Source organism: Trichechus manatus, unplaced genomic scaffold, assembly GCF_000243295.1.
Source record: "Trichechus manatus latirostris isolate Lorelei unplaced genomic scaffold, TriManLat1.0 scaffold00001, whole genome shotgun sequence".
Lineage (NCBI taxonomy): Eukaryota > Metazoa > Chordata > Mammalia > Sirenia > Trichechidae > Trichechus > Trichechus manatus.
Genome location: NW_004443937.1, coordinates 34,799,647 through 34,826,507, shown reverse-complemented (window position 1 = coordinate 34,826,507; position 26,861 = coordinate 34,799,647). Strand labels below are relative to the sequence as shown.

Genomic DNA, 26,861 nt, shown 5'->3' with positions numbered 1-26,861 from the left:
GTTAGTGTATGGAAATGCAATTGAGTTTTGATTTTTGATCTTACATTCTGTAACCTTGCTGAACTCGTTTAATAGTCATAGAAATGTTTTTGTACATTCCTTAGGATTTTCTCTTACACAGTTATGTCATCTGCAAACAGGGACGGTTTTATTTTTTTCCTTTCAAAGGCGTATGCCCTTTGTCTGTTTTTCTCGCTTTTGCAGTGGCTAGAACTTCCAACATCATGTCCAGTAAAAGTGGCGAGATCAGCGCCTTGCTGCTCATCTTAGACAGAAGGCCATGAGTCTTTCACCATGAAGTATAATGGTAGCTGTGGGTTTTTTGTAGATAATCTTTATGAAGTTGAGGAAGCTTTCCTCTATTTAGCATATATGTTTTGAGATGCAGTTTTATAATCTTTAAAAGGATAAAAGGAGCTGAACTGTGGAAGATATTTTTGTATCACATACATTTAATTTTATGTAATAAATATTACAAAGAAACCTGTGGCAGGCAGAATTCTAAGTTGATCCCCAAGATTCTTGCTTCCCAGTACATGTCCTGTATAATCCCCAGGATTGTAGATATGATGGGATATCATTCATGTGATTAGAATATGTTGTATGGCACGCTTGGCTTTAAAAAAGGATGACTATGTTTGGTAGACCTGACTCAATCAGGTGAGCCCTTAAAAGGAACTGGGCTCTTCCTGAAGAAAGAAAGTCAAAGCAAGAGAGGGGTTTGATGTAAGGGAGATTCTCCATTGCTGCCTTTGAAGATGGAGGGGGCCACATGGCAAGGAATGCGAGTCATTTTGTTGTTTGTGTGTTCTGTCAAGTCGATTTCAACTCGTAATGACCCTATAGGACAGAGAAGAACTGCCACGTAAGGTTTCCAAGGCTGTAATCTTTATGAGAGCAGATCTCCAGGTCTTTTCTCCCACAGAGCTGCTGGTGGGTTCGAACTTCTGACCTTTTGGTTAGCAGCTGGGCCCTTAACCATTGTGCCACCAGGGCTTAGGGAGCTGAAAATGGCCTCTGGCCAACAGCCAGCAAGGAAATGGGAACCTCAGACCTATAGCTTCAGGAAGCTGAATTCTGCTACAACCACATGAGCTTGGAAGAGGACACTGAGCTCCAGATGAGAATACAGCCTGTCGCTATCTTGGTTCAGCCTCGTGAGACCCTAAGTCAAGGATACAGTCATGCTGTGCCTGGACTTCTGACCTGTAGAACTGTGAGCTGCCGCACTTGTCATAATGTGTTCTGCAGTAGTACAAAGTGGATACAAAGGCCACCTAAGGCACTTTGGAACTATGCTGGGATCAAATCACATGGCGAATAGTCTACCTCAGGGAAGCAAAGGGGACCCATGGTCCGTTCACTAATTTATGTTCATCTGTGCATTTGTGAGCACTAGCTGTGTGCTGGACATTGTTTTCAGGCCTGGCGACACTGAGAAGAATGAGTCAAGGTCTCTCCTTGCTCTGGAGGAGCTCATGGCCCAGGGTTTCCTCCGAGGCCCTCTTGGGGTAGTCCCCTACACCAGTTCTCCCATTATATTTGTACTCAACAATCATTCTCATACCTGGTAAAGCGTATAAGGCATTTGCAGTTCTTGGATAAATTGTTTAACCTTTCTGAGCTTGAGTTATCCATCAGTTAAACGGCTTGCTTTGGAAATAGGTGAAGATCAAGTGAGCTATAGGAAACCATTGTACTTAAATCTGAGCTAATGATTCCCTTTCTATAGTATAGCTCCTTCTCTTTTCCCTCCAGCACCTCTTCCACAATTGTCTATTGAGCATCTACTGTGTGTTTGAGAAGATGCAAGGATGCATTAAGCTCCATATACGCAAGGTGCGAGGTGACATACAGGGAAGCAAGTACCTACTGCTCAGTGTACTGGACCTGTGATGCAAGGGTCCTGAGGCAATAAGGAAGGCTTTGGAGTCAGGCTTGATTTAGGCTGATTAAAGTTTTCCATCATCCAGAGGTAGGTCGTGCACAGCCAATGTAGCAGGATAATTCAGGGAGTAAAGGAGGCCAGTTTCATTCTTCCTCCTTGGAATTGCCCGTTTGTTGACTGGGAACAAAACTGACCTTGCTAATAGTGATGGCTAAGTGGCATGAACAAATGGTTCTGCTTTTCCAGAGTCTGACAACTTATTTTCAGTGCAGGAGAAACAAAATGACAACAACAACAACAAACCAGAAAACAGTAAACAAATACGGAACAAAGCAAACAGACAACCACAGTGGACTTCCAAAACCCATAGGAACTTCATTAGGGAACAAGGTGAAATGAGCATCATTCAAGTGCATCGTGGGGCAGGTGCGGACGTCTAGAATTGCTGCTGACGACTCTGGAGCCTCTAACACATGGGCATTCCCTGGCGAGCTGGATGGTAATCAGCATAAATCAAAGGGACCACACCTAGAAGTGTAGCCTGTCTTAGGGTCATTTGGCTGAGGGTACCTGCCACCATAACTGCTGCCAGAGGTCCCCCCGCCCTGCCCCCGCTCTGGAGTCCTTCCGTATTCCTCTCCTTTAGTCTTTTGGCAGCTAATGTTCCCACGGGAGCAGACTAAACTATGAACACTGTGTATTTTGTGTGCAGTTAATTTGGCTTTTATAAAGTAGGTTTCTTGGTAAAAATTTTCACAGCTCCATCAAACATGAGACATATAGTGGGTCTTCCTGAAGGCTTAAGAAAATGGAAACACAACCCATTGTCCTCCTTATTCATCTTCTAGTAGACTGTACACTAAGTGCCAGTGTTTAAACTAGTATCACTGTTGGTAACGATTGCAGGTTACCCAATGCTTACCAGCTGCCAGGCACTTAGCTATTGTAGCACAGGTGTTCTTCACAAGGACCCCAGGAGGTACAGTTATTGTCCCCATTTTACAGAGGAGAAGACTGACATACATGGGGGTCAAGTACCTTTCCCAAGATCACACAGCCAGCACGTGGCAGGGCTGTAATTGGTTCCCAAACCGTGTGACTTTAGAGTCTGTACTCTTAACCAGTCACTGTACTACTTCTTGGAACCCTGGTGGCGCAGTGGTTAAGAGCTGTGGCTGCTAACCAAAAGGTCAGCAGTTCGAATTCACCAGCTGCTCCTTGGAAACCCTATGGGGCAGTTCTACTCTGCCCAGTAGGGTCTCTGTGAGTTGGAATCGACTCAACAGCAATGGATTTGGTTTGGTTATACTATTTCCTGGAGGCAATGATCATTTGTTGGTAGAATTCTCATCCCCAATCTGGAAGACTCGGGTTCGATTACCAGCCAATTTACCTCATGAACAGCTACTACTCAGCTGTCAGTGGAGGCTTATGTGTTGCTGTGATGCTGAACAGGTTTCAGTGGAGCTTCCAGACTAAGATAACTAGGAAGAAAGTCCTGGTAATCTACTTTAAAAAATCAGCCAATGAAAACCTAGGTCAGATTACAGTGATCTGATCCACAGCTAATCATGGGGATGGTGCGGGACCTGGCGGCATTTCGTTCCATTGGGCACGGGGTCTCTGTGACTCGGGGGCTGACTCGATGGCGGTTGACAGCAGCACTAACATATTGTGTGAGGCTCTTTGTTGGGGAAGAGACCAGCTCTTTGCCATGACATGCATAAAATAAAGAATGCCTCCCAGTTGCTCAAGATGTGCCTATACCAAACACACACAGAAGCACATCCACACAGCCTTTTTCTCATAGAGGTTCCATTGAACTAGCTCAGATCTGGAATGAAGAATGCTCAAGGGCATTTTGAAGGAACTGCTGTTCATTTGTACTCCAGCTGCACTCAATTCAGTGGTAACTGTTAAGTCAGATGTATGGAGTTGGTACGTTTCTTCTCCATTCCTCTTTTATTGTGCTGTAAAATTTTGTTAATAAGCCTAGGAAGAGGTGGGGAGGAAGAAGAATTTAAAGTGTAGCCAAAATCAAAGCGCCTGAGAGCCAACAAGCTCTCTGCTTGTGGCTATTTGTTTGTAGTTGAAGGATCAGAAGTGACAGATGTAAGCAAAGCTCCTAGCTGCATCAACTTCAGGGAGAAGAAAATAAATCCCAGATCATGATCCTGAAAAGGGTCAGGTCCAAGCAGAAGGCAGTCTCAGGATGTTCAGTTTCAGCCTTTTCCAAAAGGTGTCACTCTAAGGCAGCAGTGGGGAGGTGGGAGCTGAGGTAGAGATAGCAATGTCAGATAAGAGTAATTGGAAAAATAAGATTAGTGGTCCTCACTTTTCACAGACCCTTCGGCCCAGAGCATCGCTCTTGGAGAAGTTGTCTGTGCTGAGGACGGAGGCTTTAAGCATTTACCTTTGCCTTCTGATCTCAGAATGAGCTTCTCTGTGCCCAGAGCAGAGCTGGGCAAACCCCAGCTTTTCCCCCAGGACTAAGTGATGTTCAGGTTTTTGCCTTAAGCTGGGATCTGGGGATTTCATTGGCTCCGAGTCCCAGTGCAAACTGAAAACCACCGTTCCATTGCACTTTTTCAGGAGGGATTAAACCTTGGATGGAGGAAGACTGAAAACTAGGGTACATGGTGAATATTAAGGAAGAACAGCCAGTCTATTTTTAAAATATGGCTTTAAGAGCTGTTAAAAAATTTCAAATCATTAATCCGGAATATACATCAACTCAATACTGACATATAATTTAAGGGGAAAAAAGTGCTTTATCAAAATATTTGAAGATCAGCTCTTGCCAAGCAAGCCTCCTGAGAAGCCCAGGATCTCGCCACGTGTCGAGAGGACTCACACAATCCGGAGTGCAGCTCTTCGCAGATAACTGAGAGAAACTGGTTTTCCAATATTTAGTTAAACAACACAAGTGTATATGTAAGTTTAAGTCTGCACATGTTAATGATTTAAGGTCTTAAACAGGTTTTTTATGTTATTGTTTTAAGGCTCCACTGATCATGCTAAAAGACCCGACAAGTCCCGCGGAGTGGACTCTTCAGGAATACATTTGATGGTGTCTTTATTCTTAAAGTATACAGAGTTATGAATTATTCTAATGCAATTGAGTAGTCCTGGAAACTTAACCATGTTTTAAGAGAGTTTTTATGATCTGCAGCAGAGAATGACTAATAAAAACAGAAATGGCACACAATTATTTAGGGATTTTTTAAATTTTGAATTGGTGAGGCCAAATCGACATCTAGCTTAAAGAAACTTTTTAAATTGTTATGTTTCAGAGACATAAGACTAAGCCAATATATTTTAAAAGGCCACCTTCGTTTTCTAGATATAGGATCACAATTCTAGTCTTGCCATTTTGGGGAGCCTTTGAGGAAAGTATTTGAAGTGGAACATCTTGAGTATTATAGAAGACTTTTAAGATTGCTGGGAATTCAAAGTTTTCATCAAGGAGGACGTTTCAGGAATTAAACAGCCTTTTCTAAAGCGTTTGTTTTCAGGAAAGATCATTTTTTCTGGTGAAAAGTTACTAGATGTGCTTTTAAAAGAAGCAAATGCTGTGTTAAATAGAGACAAATGGGTGGCTTGCCTGCTGGACTTTTCAGAAGCTATAATTGACTCCTAATCATTGTGATTCACCAAGTAACATTTCCCTAACCAACAGGACTGCAGTGCCCCTCCTCTCAGAAGGGCCCCCTCAACACACACATACACTTTATTTTCTCCTCCTCTTCACTGGGTTTCTCTCACTGATCTCCTTTATGAAGGCTGAGCATGATCCCCGATGGCAAATTTGGCCCCCGTTTTACTCATCCGTCAGTAGGTACTTTTCCTTCATAGTTTTTTTTTTTTTTTTTTAAATCAAAACTGTGATTAAATAATCATTTGATTCTGAGTTTCTTTGTCAAACTGGATGACTTTTGAGGACAAACCTGTTGCTAATGTCCGGGGGGTGCTTGGCATATAGGAGATACCCTGTATCCTGGAAGGAAGGGAGGGAAGAAGGAAGGGAGGAAGGAAGTAAAGACTGCATGTCTCCAGACCCCAGGTATAGTGTGTGGATTGAAGACCCAGACTAAAAGCCGCTTCCTTCAACCCCAGCTCAGACATGGAGATGTTGTTATTGTGCCATCCTGAAGCTCATGGTTCCTGGTGCTCCTGGCAGTTGCCGGGTGGCAGTGAGCATGGGGCCCATCCTTTTAGGAGCTGAGTAACGAAGCCCCCTCTCTCCATAGCAAAGTGAAGGTGCTTGAGGCAAACAGAGAGCAAGAAGTTGAAGGGAGGTTAGTGCGGGTGGCGAGGGGACCACTGATTTATGGGGTAGGAAAGTATCAAGTTGAGACTTAGACTCCATCCATCATTGCACTAAGTGAGTCAAAGGAGGCTGTTACAGAATCACACTTGTGCTTTCCCCTTCCTCCCATTCCACAGGTATGTACTCAGTGTGGACACTGGTCCTGTGTCAGGCACTAAAAGGGCTTCCAAAGTCAAAGAAGATATGGTCCCTGCCTTCCAGGGGATTACAATCCAGTTGTAGCAACTAAGCGTATTCATGAAATCATTGTGCAGAAATGTGAAGTGGTATTTGATTAGGTGGCAGAAAGTCAGGAAGTCAAATGCAGACAGTGAGAACTGAAGGCACTCAGGGTACGTAGAGTTAGTGTGGCCACAAGCCCATAATAGGGGTGACGATAACTGTCACATGCTGGACACTTCCAGGGTGTCTGACAGAGAGGGCTGGGTGTTAGGTGAGCATTATCCCACTTCATGTGTGTGACAGCTCTGTGAGGTAGGCTCCATCTCATCACCGTTTTATATTCTATCCTTAGATAAAAGAAAAACCCCTCTCTATCCCCAATCTCAAAGCTCTTTCTTCCCTTCCTTCTTTCTCCTACTTTTTATTATATAGATCATCTTAGCTCATCCTTCAAAGTTCTAGAGCTTCACACTCAGTCTCACAAGTCCACTTTGCCCACCTGCTAATTCTGTGTCATAAAATCCAGGAACAGACCTGCCTGAGAGACAATGTGGTGGGGGGAAGCTGATCAGGCAAGGTCATATCCTCACTTAGGGTAGGGGCAGGGACAGAGGCATGTGTGTATGTGTACATATACACACACTTCACATATACATGTACACAAACATACACTACACATACATACACATATACATATACTACACGTATACATATACACACATATACATTTCACATATACATATACACATATATATACACGCACATATACATATACGTGTGCATACATCCACACATATACATATGCTATACATAAACACATATAAGTGCATATATACATACATATACATGCACTACACATATACATGTATACATCCATATATCCACACAATACATATGCTACACAAATACATGTACATATATACACATTAATACACACTTCACATATACATATACATGCACATATATACATACATATACATGCACTACACATACACATACAAGTATACACTCACACACATATGCCCACACATGTACATATGCTATATGTGTACATGTACATTTATACACACATGTACGTACACTACACATGTATGTATACATATACACATACATATACATTACACATATGTACATATAAGTACACATTTACATATATAATACTACACATATGCATATATGCACACATATACACACACATATATATACACTACACGTGTACATATACACACACTACACATATACATATAAATGTACAAATATACACGTACACTACACATATATACATGTATGTATATGTACATGTATATGCATACGTTTGTGTGCACGTATGTAGTATATGTACACACATGTGTAGTGTATTTATATATGTGCATGTATGTGTGTAGTGTATGTGCACATATACACATACATACACATGCATATACACACATGTACATATAATATACACACATACATTACACACGTACATGCACACACACACATACATACATGCACATATATGTTATTTTCAATCCTGTGTATGTGAGAAGGGAAGGGACCTGGGCCTGGGGTAGCAAAATTACCAGTAGAAGGGAAGGATGGACCCAAGATGTGTTTCCACAATAGAGCTGTAGGATTTGGTGATGGGTAAAAAATAAAAGAGAAAGGAGATGAAACAACCAAATGTGGCTCTATTTTAAACGTGGGTGACTAAGAGAAGGTTGGGGCATTGGACTGAAATGGTGGATTTGTTAGGGAGTGGCCAGCAGGTTGGGAGGGTGGGAGTGAGTGGTAGGAATTTAGTTTAGGCAGGTGTGTGCAAATCATGAGTTTGCTTTTGGTCATCCTAAATTTAAAGTTTTAGCTATTGTTGTTAGGTGCTGTCGAGTCGTTTTCTGACTCATAGCAACCCCACATGACAGAGTAGAACTGCCCCATGGGGTTTTTAGGCAGTAATCTTTATGCAAGCAGATCACCAGGTCTTTCTCCCATGGAGCCACTGGGTGTGTTCGAACCACGAACCTTTCAGTTAGCAGCTAGGTGCTTAACTGGCTCCAAAGCTCCTTCCAAATGGAGGTGATCCACAGGTGGTTAGGTACGTGTCAAAGAGGTCAGGTGAGTAAAAGCAGATAGAGATTGGAGAGGTATCTGCGTAGAGGTCAGAGCTGTGGAAGCAGCCTCAGTCCATCTCCTGAGGATTTATGTGAATGAAGAAAATGTTTCTAGGATGGGGTTATAAGGGGAAGGACCTAGTTATGGACTGCAGAAGACAAAGAACTTTCAAAAATGGGTCCGCAATCAGAAGAGAGCTTGGAGAGTAAAGCTTCAGAGAAGCTAAAAGAAGATTCGATTTCAGAAGAACAGTGGGTGGATACAGCACCACTCACCATTAAAACTGTGTTTCCAAAAGACTATTCAATGACAAAGAGAAAGTGCTTATAATACATTAATTGAAAACTTTCACTAAATTTTATATTTGTATATGTTTACGTATAGCATCTTGATTATGTGTACACAGATGAGTGAGATGAAGAAATTGTAACAAAACGTTTATAACGTTTATCTCTAGGTGACGGAATTTGGAGTGGATCTTCCCTAAAAAGAATTCTATTATTTAATCTTAAATGAAAAGACAATTTAAAAAATGATCATATCTATGTCTTTCAGATTCTGTACAATGAATGGACTTTATTCTTAGTAGCAGAAAAAAAACCAAACATTATTTTTTGGTAGCAGTTAGAAGAAGAAGAAGAAATGACTTATGGGCTACATCATCTCTTTTAATGCTCACACAAATCTAATAGGGTAAGCAACATGGCCCCTGTTACAGATGAGGAAACTGAAGCTGAATGAGATGGAGAGACTTGTCTCAGTCATACAGTTAGTAAGTGATAGAGCCGTGATTCTAATCTGGTGGTTTTTGGTTTTGGTTTTGGTTTTGCTTTCAAGACACAAACTACATATACATAGCCAGTTAAAATGCTGCTTCAGAGAAGGGACAGAAGGAGTTGAGGGAGTGTTTAGCTATGCAAACTCCACGTTAAAAAAAAAAAAGAAGAAGACACTTGGCAAGAAGGAAGTTACCAGTGACGTTCAAGAGTAGAGTTCCTAAGAATTAAAGAGCAATTTCCTCTTGATGAGGGGGGACTTGTGGGGAAGTGGAGGCAGGTCTAGAGCACATGGTAGGTGTGACAGTTCACCAGTTAAGATGGACCAGATTATGCTAGGGTAACAAACAGACCCCTAATCTCAGTGAGGTAACCCCACAAAGGTTCATTTCTTGCTCGTCTGATGCGGGTTCTCATGGAGCTTCATAGTCATCACTCTGGGACTCGGACTGATGACGGTATCATCTTGAAACAGTCTTCTGCAGTCACCATGCCAGGGGAAAGGGAAGGCTGGAGTTGAGCTCTAGCACCTCCATGCTTCTACCTGGAAATGGCAATCATTTTATTGGTCCAGGCCACACCCAAGTTAAAGGGTCTGCCTCCCATGTGCCCAGAAGGAAGAGAACTATAATATTGTGAACCACCCTAATGATCACCACAGCGGGGAGAGCCTTTATTGCTTTTTAATGCTCCTTTACTGGTAGCATGAACTTAGAACTTGGAAACCCAGTTGGGTAGCTCTGTGTCTGTAGATTGCAGACAGGTTTGGGTTCAATTAATGAGAGATTCAGCAGGGGAGAATCCTAGAGGTTCTGTTCTTTGAGATCAGTAGTACATTTGAAATAAAGACCAATTCCTGAAAGGAAAAGGGTTCATGAGGACATAGGACACCCCGTACAGAGGGAGAGCCTAACTGTATCTGAGTTGGCACTTGGAATGGCCATAATTCTGATCTTTTTTGACACTGCTATTATTATGCGGTTTGCACTCGACTACCAAACTAAAGGTCGGCAGTTCGAACCTACCCAGTAGCTCCATGGAAGAAAGGCCTGGTGACCTGCTTTTGTAAAGAGTACAACCAGGAAAACCCTATGGAACAATTCTGCTTCGTAACACATGGGGCCACCATGAGTTGGAATCGACTTGATGACAGCGGGTTTGGTTTTAGTTTTTTATTGAGTGTATCAAAACAGGAAAAAAGGAAACCAAAAATCTGCTTCAGCTTCATCAAGTATTGCTTCTTAGAAGAACTTCTACTTATATTTGTGATATTCCATGGATTTATATGAGAAACTAAAAAGTTTCACTGCTTTTTAAGGTTTCGTATATTTGTAGCATTAGAGAGTAATGCTGACTATTTAACAATTAAGGAGGTGTGATTCTGTGACTTGAATAGGTTATTCTTTCTATTCCTTGCTTTTTAAACTCTTCTTGGCTTTGCCTTTGGTTTATATTACATTACATAGCCATTAAATTTCTTCTTTTTATCAGGACAGAATGGAGGGTTTTCTGAATCTTAAAAGCATGTAATTTACCTTGGATGTGAATGATAATGCTTATTATGAATAAATTCCATGCAAAACTGCATAAATTGTGTAGAAAGTCTTTACGAATTGGAACTTAACATGTCATTGACACATTTTGAAGGGCGTTCTGTTGACTTTAGTGATGGATGAGCCCATTCTGCCAAGTTCAGCTGGAAGGGGTGACTTAGAAACCCAAACATCAGCTGTGGAATCTAGAAACTTCCTGGAACCATGGTTTTGAATCAGCAGGGTGGATGCAGCCTGCATCTGTGTGAGGGACGGCATTTCACCAGGTTGCTCCACGGAAGTCTTTAGAACAGAATCATAAACACCAGCCCTCTTTGTTGTGTGCTGGCTTTTAAAGGCCCCCCAACGGTTTGGGGCGGGTAAGGCCTTGCTCGGGGCTTTCTGGTCCAATTTTTTGGGACCCGGCTGAAAACTCTGGTTATTTGATAGTCTGGCATATTTCTATGGTGTATTAGCACCCTATAAAAGTTACATGTCATTTATTTCAAGTTTAGAACCCTCTCAAACTTCAGGGGCAAACCAAACGTGAACCTTTTGTGGCTTGAATTCTGTTTACCTTTGGCCAAACCTTGTTTCCTGAATCTAAGACAGGGAGGTGAGGTGAGAAGGGTCTCCCGAGGCCCCTGGGACATCAAATCACTTTTCCCAAAGAAGGTTTTGATAGGTTAAAACGTGAATGGGTCTGAAACACGTAGATTAAGTTCCTGTCAGAGTACTCTGGGACCTACAAACAAAATTAAATCATGCCAGGCAAAATGCGTTTTGAGTGTTGCCTTCCGCCAACTGTGAGGAAGTATTTGAGATTTTTGCCAAATGCAGGTTGAAATTCAGTCAAGCCACTCACCTCCCCATTTCTGATAAGTATATTGAATAGTTTCTATAAAAGTTATTGGGCAATCCAGTTGAGTGAAGACCTGGGAGTAATGTGGATATTTCTTGTCCACATTTATTGAGACATTTATTTTTAATCCATGACAAAGAATGGGCCCCAAGACACAGTGATCCCGATGTGTTTACTGCCGGAACACAAGCTAGCAAGGAATGCCTTTCGCTTGAATGAAGGAGAAGTAACACACTGAGTTCCCTGTGCCTTTCAGATAGAAGAACTGATGAATGCGTTGGAGAAGACCAGACAAGAGCTAGATGCCACCAAAGCACGCCTTGCCTCAACGCAGCAGTCCCTGGCTGAAAAAGAAGCGCATTTGGCGAATCTCCGGATAGAGAGAAGGAAGCAGCTGGAGGAGATCCTGGAGATGAAGTGAGTACCCGTGCTGGCTTTCCTTGTCTCTCTCTTCTAACCTCTCTTTGCCTGTGGTAAGGGGAAAGGAAGCGCCCAGGAAAAGAATGGTTTAGCTTGACTAGTCATTTCCGAGGCTGTGTTTCTTAGTACTTTAATTATAACTTCAGTGTCCCTATTTGCATCTTTTCCTACATTTGTTATTTTTAAAAATATCCAGCATTAGATTTTGTGCGACTGTGTTTTGTGTACAGCAATGGTCTTCCTAGATCCGTAGCAAAGGTCTGAGCCGGCCAAGAGACAGGGGCCTCGTTAAGCCCAATGGTAATTTGAGCGCTGCCCAGAGTTAAGTGGAAACTTTTCTGAGGAGGTCTTTCCTAATCGTGACTACAACTTTGCTAATTATATTCTTTTCTCTTATGTACAATGCCTGGCTTGTGTTGGCTTTCATGGAGTCTCAAGGTTGGCACCTCTTTGTTGAGAGTGCAGTTCTCTGATTTGCTGGACTGATAAAAATAGGGTTGGAAATTCCCCCGGGATAGGGTAGGTAAAGGGGGAGACTGGAGCCAATAACTTTCTCTGTTTAATCGATAAAGCATGGCTGTGTACTGAGAAATGGTCCTTCTGTGGTTCCGTGATGCACCCACACTCACCTAGCCCTCATTTCAGTCTAAAAATGAAGTCATATCGCAGAAGAACACAGGAAAGAAAGTTACATAAAGATTCTGAAGATAAACAATTGCTGTGTCTCTGATTCTGAAGAACTAGACAACTAGAACTAGAAAAAGCATTTCTCTCTCTGTTATAAAATGAAATAATCACTAAGATATAATGTAAATCCAACTTCCTTCCACAATAAGGGGAAATGTACATAATTGTGGTCTCTTAAGCCTGTAACAGAGACTTTGAAATTGTGGCTAAGTGTGGAAGAGTGACCTTATCCTGACCCAGCAAGTCTTACACATGGTTAACATTAAACCAAGAAGGCTTAGATCATGGAAAATATGGAATGAAATATTTTGAAGGATTTAATAATGAGGACAAAAATTTTATTCCTTGTCAACTACCTCAGTTTCTCCAAGAACAGAGAACAAGTAGGTTTTTTTAAACATATAAACTTCCATCTTTCCTAATAAAAGATATAATAAAAAACATATTATTACTCTCAGCTTAGAGGTAAGAGAACTGAGACTCAGATTTTAAGTAATTTGCTTAAGACCATCGGCCGTGATTAAAACCAGAGTCTTCTACCTCAGGTCCCCTTTCCCTTAACACGTTTTCTCATGGAGCTTATGTGAAGTCCACCAAGTCCAGAACTTGTGACTGTTTGCGTCCCTGCAGTAGTGGTACAGTCTAGAGCTGTGCCTGACGCTTGGTAGGTACTCAGTAACTATTGAACGAACGGGTAGACTGAATGCTATGGGTTGCATTTTATATAACTAAGAAGAAAAATATTCCAAGTGCCCATTACATTATCACCTTGACCAGTAATCAATAAATTTATTAGCAGTAATGTATTAACAAGACCAGTACATTGATTCCACCAACCTTTATTCTTTTTCTGTTTGCCTGACGCTCTTCCGTCTCATTGTGTGTTGGTACGTGTCAAGTTAAACCTAGTTTCTCTCATTGTTCCCCAGCTGTTCCCAAGTTAACTCTCCATCTCCTGAAGTGATTTATTATGCCATTATAAAGAAACTCTCTCTCATTACTTCCTGTTTATAAAACGAGCGTATACTTTCATCATTTTGAGACGACAAGTAATGGTAGAACATGCTGGTTTTGGAACCATCAGAGCTGGGTTAGACTCTGGTGGCTTCCATTTGGTGGTTGTGTGAGTTGGGGGAAAATCACCTTAACCTGCTGACCCTCCACTTTCCCCCTGAACCGACCGTGTGGGGGTGGCTGTGAGGAGCAGCACCCAGCAGAGGGCTTGGCACAGGGAAAATGATATATCAGCCAATGAAAATATGTCATTTGTTTAGTATACTTTGTGAAGAGTATCATTTATCTAAAATTTGGATTTATTTTTCTAAAACATATAAACCTATTTCATATGTATGTTTTCCCACTTAATTTCATAATTTCAGATACACCTAACTGAGACCGCTTTTGGTAAATTGCCACATGATTGCTGAAGTGCTTAATCTGCTGCCACTGCAAAATAAATACAAAATTCCTCTGTCATTTCCTTTGGTAAAAGGTAACAAAGCCCTGCTTCATTAAGCCTAGTCTGAACCCCAGTCACTGTTTAACTGGGCCAGGAGCCTCGACTTAGGGGCTCCTTCCCTGGAACTATGGGGGACACGGTACAGGGCAGTTGTGTTGACTGAAATCCTAATGAGATTCATCAGCCTCTTGGGACATTCAGGTCAACTCACTGGTTTGACTGATCTTGATTTTTAAGCTGAGTTGACCAATTATTGGTTACTTGACGCTGACTGAGTCAGCATAGTTAGTGGGAACAATCAGATGGGCAGTGTCATCGTTGGTATTTATTACCCTGTGCCAAGCATTGCCGGGTTTTCATTCAGCTGGCAGATATGGCACAAACATCTTTAGGCCAGGTTTACCCAGTCCCAGTAGCTTAGTTAGCTAGTGCTGCTGTAACATGAAATACCACAAGTGAGTGACTTTAAAGAAGAGAAATTTATTTTCTCACATTCAGGAGGCTACATGTCCTAATTCGGGGTGTCAGTTCTAAGGGAAGGCTCACTCTTTCTGTTGGCTCTATAAAGTATGCAAGTACAATCTAACTTTGTTAAAAATAAATAAATAAACAGCGTTTATAGGGGTACACACCAAAACGCCATCAGAGTCTCTCTCTGCACGGTGGGGTTATGGGTGATTTTGTTTTTTCATTTTGCTCTTCCATGTTTCCTTATTTTTATTCTCTAAAATGAACAAGTATTACTCATACACATATCTAAAAGGCTGTCTGTCCTGTGGAAAGAGGTCAGGGGAATTCTGTGTCGCTCTGGATCCACAATGAATGCCCATTTCAGCTTCCGTAGGCCAGGCGTTCCTGGGTTCCTTGGCAATCTTAACGTGGGAGCCTGTCTTCCCGGTTTGTGCTTACTTGTCTCTGTGTCTGTGGTGTTCCTTATAAGTCAGAAGTGATCAGGTTTGGAACACGCACTACACTGATAGGGCCTCGTTAACCTAACAGTTACAGGAGTTAGGAGTCCGGAAAATATTTTTTGAGGGGGACACAATTCAATCCATGATACCTAGTTACTTTCATGGAAAGGGAGAGGCTATATGATATCAGAGGAAATCGGGGTGGGCCGCGAATCAAGACGAAAGAGATGGGACATTACAGGAGCTTACTCCATGACGTTAAAGGAGCTCACTCTCCGGCTGCCTCAAGCTTCTCGTCAGTAAAATGGATGGAACAACACCTTCTCTGCCTACTCTACAGGAGTGTGCAGAGATGAGATTGAAAAACAAAAAGGACTGAAAGGAACATGAACCAGCATATGTGAAAGTGCTTTGAAACATAAAAGAGGTTTTTAAAATGAGATGTGGTATCTGTTAAACTTGTTGCAGAATCAAATGACGCACACACAATCAAATGGCACAGAATTTTAGAATTGGAAGACAGCTGGGGCCAACCTCCTGGCCTGCATAAGGCTGACTCTGTCCATGTAGTTAGTAATAGGGGATTCACCAGGCCCCAGTGAACACCCTTCCTGTTGGAGGCCTTGGCCTCACACGTGGTGGTCCCTGCTGCATGAGTCTTGCATGCAGCTCATTCTTCCTTATATTGAACTGAAATCTCTTTCCATGGAATTTTCCCACTCATCTTCGTTGTGGATCCAGAGCGACACAGAATTCCCCTGACCTCTTTCCACAGGACAGACAGCCTTTTAGATATGTGTTTGAGTAATACTTGTTCATTTTAGAGAATAAAAATAAGGAAACATGGAAGAGCAAAATGAAAAAACAAAATCACCCATAACCCCACCGTGCAGAGAGAGACTGATGGCGTTTTGGTGTGTACCCCTATAAACGCTGTTTATTTATTTATTTTTAACAAAGTTAGATTGTACTTGCATATTTTATAAAGCCTGCTTCTTTTACTTACTGAATGGTGAAACCCTTCCATGTTACAACTACAAATTTTTAATTAATCAATATACTGTCATTTAGACTTACCCCATCCGTTATCGAACATCTGTCTTAATTCATATGTTTTGCTAATATAATGTTTTGATAAGCATCCTGCGATTTCATTTTATTTTCTTAAGTTATTTTTAAATAATTGTAGATTGACATGCAGATGCAAGAAATAGTACAGAGAAGTCCCTTGCACTCTTCACCCAGTTTCCCTCAGGGTAACATCTTGCATAATTGTAGGTTAATGTGACACCAAGAACTTGATATTGGCACAAATGATCAACCTTTCTGAAGTTTATCCAGTTTTACATGCACTTGTACATGTGTGTAGTTCCATGTATAAATCAACTCCCATGGAAGCAGCGGTCAAGAAATCAAATGACATATTGCACTGGGCAAATCTGCTGCGAAAGACCTCTTTAAAGTGTTAAAAAGCAAAGATGTCACTTTGAGGACTAAGGTGCGCCTGAGCCAAGCCATAATATTTTCAATCACCTCATATGCATGTGAAAGCTGGACAGTGAATAAGGAAGACTGAAGATGAATTGATGCCTTTGAATTGTGTTGGAGAAGAATATTGAATATACCATGGACTGCCAGAAGAATGAACAAATCTGTCTTGAAAGAAATACAGTCAGAATGCTCCTAAGAAGTGAGGATGGCGAGACTTCATCTCACGTACTTTGGACATGTTGTCAGGAGGGACCCGTCTTTGGAGAAGGACATCATGCTCGGTGAAGTAGAGGGTCAGTGAAAAAGAGGAAGACCTTCAGTGAGATGGATTGACACAGTGGCTGCAATAATGGGCTCAAGCCTAGCAACAATTCTGAGGATGGCGCAGGACTGGGCAGCGTTTCTTTTTGTTGTTTGTGGGATCACTGTGAGTTGGACCTGACTCGACAGCACCTAACATAACAGCACAGACTTATTTAGCCATTACCGCAATCAAGAAATAGATTGCTCCATCGCCACAAAGATCCCTTGAGCTATCTTTTAATAGCTACACCTGCTTCCCCAGGCGTTCTATTGTTAACCAGGGTTTTGTTGTTTTTATGTTATATCATTTTGAGACGTGTGCAACACTGACTTAATTCTTACCCTGCGTTCTTCCTGAGCAGTGCAGGGAACTGTCCTCTTATTTTAAATTCAGATTGAATTTAAAATGAGAAAATATTGCCTGTTTATTCTAACTTAAAGATGTCTCATAAAGTGGTTTCATTTTACTTACGGTGGAATTCCCTTCTAGTGTAGAGTATCTAGTACCTGCCATGTGATCGGCATTCAGTAAGCATTTATGGGATGAAAGGATGAATTCATTAAAAAATTCATACATTTTTTGAGTGCTTGCTAAGCGGCAGGCACTGTTCTAGATGCTGGGAATAACCCTTGAACAAACAGAAAATTCCTGCCCTTGTCAAGCTTGCATTTTAGTAAAATGAATGAGCAAATAAATGAATAAATAGTTGAATGAAAGTGGAGTTTCTTGTGTAACTGCAGAGGCTGGGTACCCCACTTAGGAAGCCGTTTCAAAAGGGAAGGACCTTCCTCAGTGGCATCACTAGGCTCGGTGTCACCCAGTGTGGTCACTCATGGTGTCACACACACCCCACCTGCCCAGGGGTCGAGCATCCTGCCTGCCCCTGCACGGGGCCAAGTGCTGCACCGTGTCCACCCCAACCCCGTCTCGCACCCCTCACCCCATAGCTCCCCGCAGCTCCTCCTCTCTCCCACTGGCCAAGGTGGAGCTCTCCCTCTCTGCACAGGCCCAGCTGCCCACACCCTGACTGGTTAGGGGAAGAGTGTGGTGACGAGTTACCACACTGGGTGACAGGTGACACCGACCCTAGCGATGCCACTGCCTTGGCGGTGCCTCCCTCAGCAGCACCTTTTGGCTCGTGGCTGCTGCAGACTCCGAGGTCATTTCGGTGTCATCTCCTCTGACAGTGTCAGGGGGTGCAGTCCACACCTCCTGCATCCTCCTAGTGATGCCACTGACCCTCTTGGTCATTTGGGCTAAAAGGGCGCGTAGGAAATGTTGTGTACCCTCTCATAGTCTGGGAATCTTTTCAGGAACTGAGGTCAGGTTAGTACATATTTGCACCAAATTTTGTGTAGGATTTCTCCCATCATCACCCCGTTCTTCAGTCTGGTCTTCACTGGTCGGCATTCCAACTGCCAGTCATTATTCCCACATTGCAAGGAACTAACAGAAGAGCATAATATTCACCTTCCTTTTGCATAAAATTATCTTTTCACTTAAAAAGTATCTAAAACTTCTTGTTGAAACATTTCATAATGGTCCATCTTTGTTACATTTGCTCCCATTTAAAAGGGATTTTAGTAAAATAGTATTAAGAACATCATTCTGTATGTTTGGTTTTATTAATGCTGGTTAATAAGCTTACATTCCAGTAACTGAAGCCCAGTTATTTAATTTCTGGCAGGTGAATGTGATATCCGTGGCTAAAAGGAATTGATGGCTGTGAGATACAGTCCTTAAAATTTATCTGTGTACGTTTGCTTGGATGATTTAAACTAGCACTGTAATGTAATAGGCAGACAGGCACCCCAACTGGTATTTGCCATTTAGTATAAAATGCTGAGTGAGTAAGGATTTTGAGAGCTGGTTAATAACTTGAAGTGTGTATTTTAAACTTCCCCTGGTGATTTCCTCTGCTTACGTTATGGAAAATTTTTAAGTGGACCTCGACGTTTTTAACTCGTCAGTTGAGATTGTGAGATTCATCTTAATTTACTGGATATTGTCAGATTTTAGACATCTTCTCGAGATAGCCTCACAAGCCTTTGTATACACTGGGTTATTTTAGGAATTGCAGTGAGGCAAGGCAGCAGCTTATTCTAGGGCACTATCCGTTTGGCCTCTTTGATCTGGAATCCTTTCTGAGAGAGCCACTCATTAGGTAAGTACCCTTCAAAGGAGAGGGAGGGTGCAGAAAATGATAAAAAATCAATTTATTCTTTACCTCATGCCAACATGAGAAAAGACAAATCACATTTCTCTAGCGAAGACTCCTAAGTAGTTGACAGTTTGAACAGGAGAATTGGAATGTGGGAGAGGAGTTTGAAGGCAATTGTTATTTAAAATCGATATACTCAGTTGCAAAGGGCTTGTACTGTCATACAGAAATGTTATGAGGATTGAATGAGATTATACATTGATGAGAAAGTAATTTTTAAGCCATAGAATGTTATGTATGTGTAATTATGTGTTATGCTGTGTCTGGAGTGACCTGGGTAGTGCAAATGGTTAAAGCACTTGGCTGCTAAGTGAAAGGATAGAGGTTCAAGTCCACTCAGAGGTGCCTCAGAAGAAAGGTCTGGCAATCTACTTCGGAAAAATCAGCCATTGAAAACCCTGTGGAGCACAGTTCTCCTCTGACACACATGAGGGCCCCATGAGTCAGAGTCGACTTGATGGTAACTGGTTTATGGTGTGTTTTATGTTAGCTACGCCCACTGCAGTTACTGTACTGCTTCTATTTTCAAATTCCAATTGGCTTGATGCTTTCAACAATTTTTTTTGTTGTTGTTTGTTTGCTAAAACACGCTTTTTACTCTAAGCAATGGCAATTATTTAGAAAAACGTTGGCATGTTCAATTTTAAAATACGATGGTAGTGTATCCTAGAATGTCCCAGTCGACCTGGTTTTGTCTGCTTCCTGCTAAGTTCTATAAGGTATTTGAATCAGTAAGACTATCGATGAAGCCTGATGCAGCTTGCTTTTTCTTTTTTTTTTACTTTCAAAGTTTTAATCATCAAAATATGTAGAAACAGAAAAAAAATCCTTGGAAATCCTGATCTGCATTTATGCCACTGGGTTGTCAGAAGAGGCCGTGTAGGAACTCTTGGTTTGGAGTTTCAATACTCTAGACACAACACAGAGCTTACACCTCCGCCCCACCAGTCCGCTTCCTTCTCAGGTACTTTTGAGGTCTTTTGGTAAATCAAGATGGAAGGACTTCCGGGGATGCAGCTTTCTAAGTTTTTTGCAGTGACTGAGGACAGGTAGCAGAGTGGGTAGGAAAGTAAATATCACGAAGAACAGCTCATTCAGAATCAGTTTGGGTTTGAGCACATAGGCAGCGACATAAATGCACGGTTACTTTCCACTCATGGTTTCTGTTTCCCTATTTTTACCCTGAAATTAGTGTCTTAGAGCCTTTAGCAGAAGTGAAAGGACTTGCTGGACATAAACTTCTAGTATACAAAACTATAAAGAAAATAACTTTAGAACAGTGGAATGTTCTAGTTAGCTTCAAGAAAGCTCTACAGTCCAGAAGCTAATACAAGTAGTTCTGTGATCACCAAGGACCCATACCCCTTCTGCCTTGAGGCTTTGCCATTCTCAACTTCAAACTCATGGCCCAAGGTTTTTGCCTCAGTTCCAGCCATCTCATCCACATTCCAGCAGTAGAAAGGAGGAAATGAGCACAAGGCACACAAGAAGGGACTGTCCCTGACCTTTAAGTAGCACATACCTTCTGGTGACCTCTGATTCGTTTAATAGTTCATTCACTAATTGTCAGACACCAGCTGCGTGCAAGGGGCTGTTCTAAGTCTTGACAACATAAGCCCTGTTCTAAGTAAACAGAAAGGACAAATCTCTCTCCATTTGTGACACTTACGTTTTAGGATAACTAGTGTGCAAGAGCTAGTATGGGAGGAGGGACCCATTGGCCAGCATTGGGGGCAATTGTTAATTTCTGCTGAAAGGAACAAAATACAGTTTAAAAAAAAAAAGTATAAACTGATTGTTATGTTGTCTCATGGAGTATTTTTTATTTTAAAAAGTTTGCAAGTATACCTTTAGAGATAGTATTCCTAGTGAATATTTGCTGTGTGCCCAGTATATATTTGTGTTCATTTCCGGGTATCACGGTTTGTAAACTATTGTGGAGGAGGGGGATTCATGTGGTGAGGTTGAGAGATACCTGAAAATCTTGTCATGCTTGAGATGGCTGGCTGGTTAGGGAGATTTGGCCTAGAGGAGATCAAGAAGCAGATGCTTCCTTGAACTATTTTAGGGGTGACATGGAAGAAAAGACGTGGATTTGATCTGTGTTGCCTCAGAAGATTGTGCCTGAAGCGTGATGAGGAATTTAAGAAGAGGAAGACTTCTTCATTGTGAAAGAATGTAGCAGTAGGAACTCTGTAGCTTTTTTAGGGTTGCTCCTGGGGTATTTGTTCCAGTTGCTATGGAGAGAATTTCCACCATGAGTGTGGGTCAAGGTAATCTCCAAGACTCCCTCCAATGTAGAATTCTATCCATGAGTCCACTGAATCGGTGGCCTGGCACATTGATGGTGTTCAGGAGATGCAGGACCGTCTCCGATCCTACCCTTGAAGACCTCTATTTGAGTACAGATACTTTTTGTCAGAAGTCAAAAATTGCTGCCATAGGACACTGCTCTCTGCAATAGGGTCAGAGTAGAATTCCCTTGTATTTTCGTGCATTGCATTTATTTTTCACAAAACTCTTTGAATGCAAAATATGTGAGCCAAGGAGAGATGTGTTTCACAAATCATTATAAGGATTGAATCAAAGTGGTTAAATTGCCTGGCAGGTAGAACCGAGAGCCCTTTGCCATGGCTGGCCTTGAGGAATCTGCTCTCTCATTAGATGGCCTTCAGGGAGGTGAAGTGGCCCCAGTGTCTGTCCTATGAAGGCTTTGGGAGATGGGATTACTATTACCAGTGAACATTTATTACGTGCGTTTTATGTGTCAGGTACGTGCTGAGTACTTCACTGGCATTATTACTGTTGTCTCGTGTGAGGTGGGGAGCTTTTTTTTTTTTAATTGTGCTTTAAGTGAAAGTTTACAGAGCAAGTTAGTTTCTCATTAAACAAATAATACCCATATTGTTTTGTGACATTGATTGCCAGCCCCATGATCTGTCAACAGTCTCCCCTTCTCAACCTCGGTTTCCCCATTTCCGTTTGTCCAGCTTTCCTGTTCCCTCCTGCCTTCTCGTCCTTGCCCCTGGGCTGGTGTGCCCATGTTGTCTCATATGCATGGTTGAACTACATGTGTTATTGTTTGTTTTATGGGCCTGCCTAATCTTTTACTGGGGAGTGAACCTCAGGAGTGACTTCAGTGCTGAGTTAAAAGTATGCCTGGGGGCTACTCTCGGGATTTCTGCAGCCTCCTTCAGACCAGTAAGGCAATGGGGAGCATTTTTATCCCCACTGTGTAGGTGAGAAAATTGAGGCTCAGATACTTGGAATTCAAATACACATCTGTTTGATGCTCTAGTTTACAATTTTAACCCTTGAGTGTACTGTATCCCAGTGAAGAAACTGGGGTGTCACTGTAAGAATCTCAATTCTGGGGACAGTGGGTTAAGCCGTAGAAGGCAGTGGGCAGATAGGTGCTTCTTCCAGCTTGCGGGCTGGAGCGATGGGGAGGCAGGGGAGGACAGAGAGAGAGCTAGTTGGAGGAGGCCTTTGAAGTCGGCTTGCTTATCTTAAAATAAAATAAGGGATGCACTGTCTTCTGGCCCAAAGCAGGCACCGTATGTGTAGTTTTAATAATGAAAAATGTCAGTCAAAAGGGCCTTTGGCCTGGTGGTTTTTAATGGAAATACAAACATTTTCTGAGCTAGACCAGTATAGTCTTTCAGCTAAAATAATCATAATCAGCAGTTAAATAATCTAACTGCTGGTGAATCATGGAGCTTACATAATTCCAAGCACCATGCTTCATGCTAGCTCCATCCTCACAGCAGCTCCATGGGGGCTGGGGAGGTCAAACATTTGAAAAAGGAAGGAGAAAGGTGCAGGCATCCCGACCTCCCGAAGCCCGGCAGATCACAGGGATCACTTGTGGCCCTTTCCATCCAGGAGCAGGGTTATGTGTGGGAAGTTCTGCTAACTACCTGACCCAGCACTGTGCGGCGGGGGGGCTGCCAGAATGAACCCCACCAGGTGAGGGATGCGGCAGCCACATCACATGGAGAGAGACCAAGGGCTGCCGAGGAAGTACAGCCAGGGCCACCTACCAAGTTCCAGAGCATAACCTCTCTGGTACCCTGAGCAGGGCTCTGGGGACTCAAGGTCACAGCTTGAATCTGCCGCTTGTAGCTGAGAGAACTGAGACAAATCTGACCCAGTTTCTCCATCTGTGAGTGGGGCTCTGGACTCAGATGACCACATTAATAGTCTGTGATTTTAAAAGTAGCGATTCTCAACCAGGGGTGGTTTGCCCCCCAGGGGACGTCCAATAACGTTTCGAGACATTTTTGATTGTTACAACCAGAGAGAAGGTTCTACTGGCGTCCGGTGGGTAGAGGCCAGGTTATGCTAAACACCCTACAATGTACAAGGCAGTCCCCAACAACAAATAATTGTCCAGCCTAAAACGTCAATAGTGCCGAGGTTGAGAAACCCTGCTCTAAGTAATAACAGGCCTCCCTTTTTCAGACTGGCGTTTTTTGAGCTAGAGAAGAGGGAAAGCTTTGTGGAGTCTCGTCTCTGGTTTAACTTGACTTATACACAATGTGTTTTCCCCACTCAGGACCTCGATCAGGCCCAAAGGGCATGGTGGCCTGAGAACTTCCCATTTATTCTGCGTAGGTGACTTTGACCTCTTGGCTCAGGCTTGCTTTCCTGCGACTATAGACCTGCCCAGAATGCAGCTCCCTGCTGGACTTGGCACAGGTCTAAGGTTTGAATCCCCAGGAGGCCATGCTCCCTATTAAGATTTAATCCTTGGGCTGGGATCCAGAAGACCTGCTTCTTAGCAAATCTGCTTCTTAGCAGACTACAAATCCTGTCCAGTGCCAGTATTCCATCATTCTTTCACCTGCTGCCCTTTCTGGTCCTAAGTCTGCCCAACTGTAAATAAAGGGTATGAAGGAACTGGGCCAGCCCCATAAATTGATGTATGATTATAGTTGCCCTGTTTTCTCTTCCTCCATCTCCTCCCCTCCCTCTGTTCCCTTCCTTTGCCACTTCCCTCTGGGTTCTTCTTATTGTTAGCTGCTGTCTAGTTGGCTCCAACTCACGGCAACCTTACGTATAACAGAATGAAACATTGCCCAGACCTGTACCACCCTCGTAACCATTAGCATGTTTGAGCCCAAGCCTGCACCTCTTGTGTCTGTCTCCTTGAGGGTTTCCCTCATTTTCACCGATGCTCTTCTTTGCCAAACATGATGTCCTTTTCTAATGATTGGTCTTTCCTGATGGGTGGGCGGGTCTTTTCCTAGGGAGTCCTTTTTTTGCAGTGATGATTTAGAGCAGAAAGGATAGAAAAGTTAGGATGCTGGGAGAGGTGGGGGAATTTATGCCAAAGCAGGGGCTGAGGGCCACAGTGGTAAACAGATTGCTGCCCAGATGCCATGTTCCTGCCTGAACTGGGGAGGGCGGGACTTGGTGGCAAATCCCAATTTGTAAGCTTTGTCTGCCTCCCTGTAATAGCTTCTCTGTGCAGGTAAATCTAGTTTAGATATCATCAGTGGAAGCTTCAATCCCGAGAGCGTAGAGGTGAACATCAAGATCTGCATCGTCATTGGAAGGAGCTATCATAAAAGGCTTCAAATCAGTGAAGATGGATAGTTACATGGTGAGGGGTAGCGCTGAGGTGGAGAAGGCTTTGCATGTTCTCAAACTATGGAAAACAATAAAAGTTTGTTGAAGGAACCAATCAGTACTGACGAAAATTATCTTTTGCCTCCTGCTAGCTGCCTCTTCCTCCCTCCTTCCCCCTTCTTAGCCACCTCTCCCTCCCTCCTCCCCATCTCTTCTTTCTTCTTGTTTTCCTACTTTTCCCCACCTTCCTCTATCTCCTCTTCTTCCTTCCCTCTCTTTTCCCTTCCCATGTTGCAGCTTACAATGTTTTCCTGATTTTCTCAACATAGTGATCGTCTTGCTAGATTCTAATTTTGACTATTGGGCAGGAGGCCGATCAAGCTCCTGGGATGGAATATGTGCGTGCGTGCACGTGTGTGTGTCTGTGTGTGTGTGTGTGTGTGTATTTGTATGCTTGTGTGCATGTGAGCAGGAGAGGGGCTGGCTTTGACAGTTTTGGCTGGGAAAGGGGGTGTTAAGGAGAGACCACACAGTTCCTGCAGAAGCAAAGCAATTGAGAGCTACAGCTTGAAGCCAAGCTGCTGGTCACGTATGGCCGAAGTGTTTTGTTTTCCAGTTACAGAATTTAGGAGCCACTGGATTGTGAAAATTGAAAGGCAGTGTTTGGCTTGCCCTTTGGGTTAAGCCACTATCCCTGGGATCTTAATTCAAACCTGCAAGAGGCTGCGGCCAACTTTGAGAATCTGTTGTTACCTCACACCCAATGCTTCATTTAATTGAATAGATATGCAGAGCGTACTGCAGCCAGCGCCAGCATGCAGTTATGATAAAAATTAAACGGCTGTCTTTCTGTAACACTGAAATTGGTATCTGTGCGTTCACTTCAGTGAGCCCTGAGCTTGGAGCATCTTTCGCCTCCCAGCTCTGCCGCTGGAAGTTGTCTTTGAAATCTTTCTCTTCAAATCCATTTCCACAACTCGTGTCAGCTAATGCTTTATTATAAAGCAGTGTGCGATTGGGTAGGGCCACTGATTGTATTCTGCTGTCCCCTGCAGTGTCCCTGCAGTCATTCACTGGTCCTCTCTGTCCCCACAGGCTACCTCACCTGGAGTCTCTTGCTGGTTGACTCCTGGCTGGGGCTGAGCTGATAGGAGCCACTGCAGCAAACTGGAGGGTAGAAGGAGAAAAGGCCAGAAGATTTCCTCCCTGCCCCTCCTTGCTTTGGGGCCCCCTCTCTGGCAGTAGAAGCATCTCTCCATGACTATTGCTCCCTCTCAGCAGCGCCCAGCATGGTTCCCGCTGTCACTGGGCTGGACTCCTTTTCCCCTTTGCATCTCTAATCCTGGACGTGGTAATGGCTGCCCACTGTTGCTAGTCCCTGGTGCCTCGACAGCTCTTGTTGTTTTTTAACCCTGACCACCTTCTTTCTATGGTCACTTCATTGACGTCTTCTCGTTGGAGCCATCTGGGGTGAACTATGTTTCCTGCAGGACCCAGTCCGGTACCGTGGGGAAGGTTATGGTGTCCTGGTCAGATATGGAGGCTCTGTTAGGATGACTTGGGAAAGTGTTGTTAGAGAATGTTTACATTTCCCATAGTGAGTAATTTTGGAAAAAGAAGCACATTGCCTGGTGCTACAGTCAAAACGCTAAGCCAAAACTGCCATTCTGTGGTTCAAATGGCCCTTCCACGTGAATGACTTGTTGCTGCCCTCAGCCCATAAAGGTTGATTCCCAGAGTCAACCTCAGTCTTAGGACTAGTGATAACAGCCTCCTGCTCCCACCATGTACAAGGAAAAGAACTTCCCTCCCTTACTCTTCAGCTTGGGAAGTTGGTTTGATGGAGCAAGGATGAGGTTCTTGAGATGGAAGGAAAGAGAGCATTCTAGGGCTTCCTGGCTTCCTCCAGGCCATGGCTGACATCCTCTCAGCCAAGCTCAGAGCATTTTTGAGTTTCCATAAAGCCTAAAGCAGTCACAGTTCTGAGTAGCAACTGTTGTAATGTGGCACACTAGATTGAGGCATAAGCTAAGCCCTCCTGCTCATTCATTCAATCATTTGTTCAGTCACAGACACATTCATTCATAAAACATCATGCTGGGCATTCAGAGTTATTAACTGAATGAATGAATGCACGAACAAATATTTATTGA

The 26,861-nt window shown here is 43.0% G+C and overlaps 1 protein-coding gene across 1 annotated transcript in view; it reads left to right on the top strand.

Annotated features, from left to right (window-relative positions):
- Nucleotides 1–26,861, top strand: part of ERC2 (ELKS/RAB6-interacting/CAST family member 2) — an 857,293-nt gene that overhangs the window by 639,194 nt on the left and 191,238 nt on the right. The window contains exon 14 of the mRNA XM_004368755.1: nt 11,898–12,058. Coding sequence (XP_004368812.1) covers nt 11,898–12,058 — 161 coding nt within the window. The remainder of the gene's footprint in view (nt 1–11,897; nt 12,059–26,861) is intronic.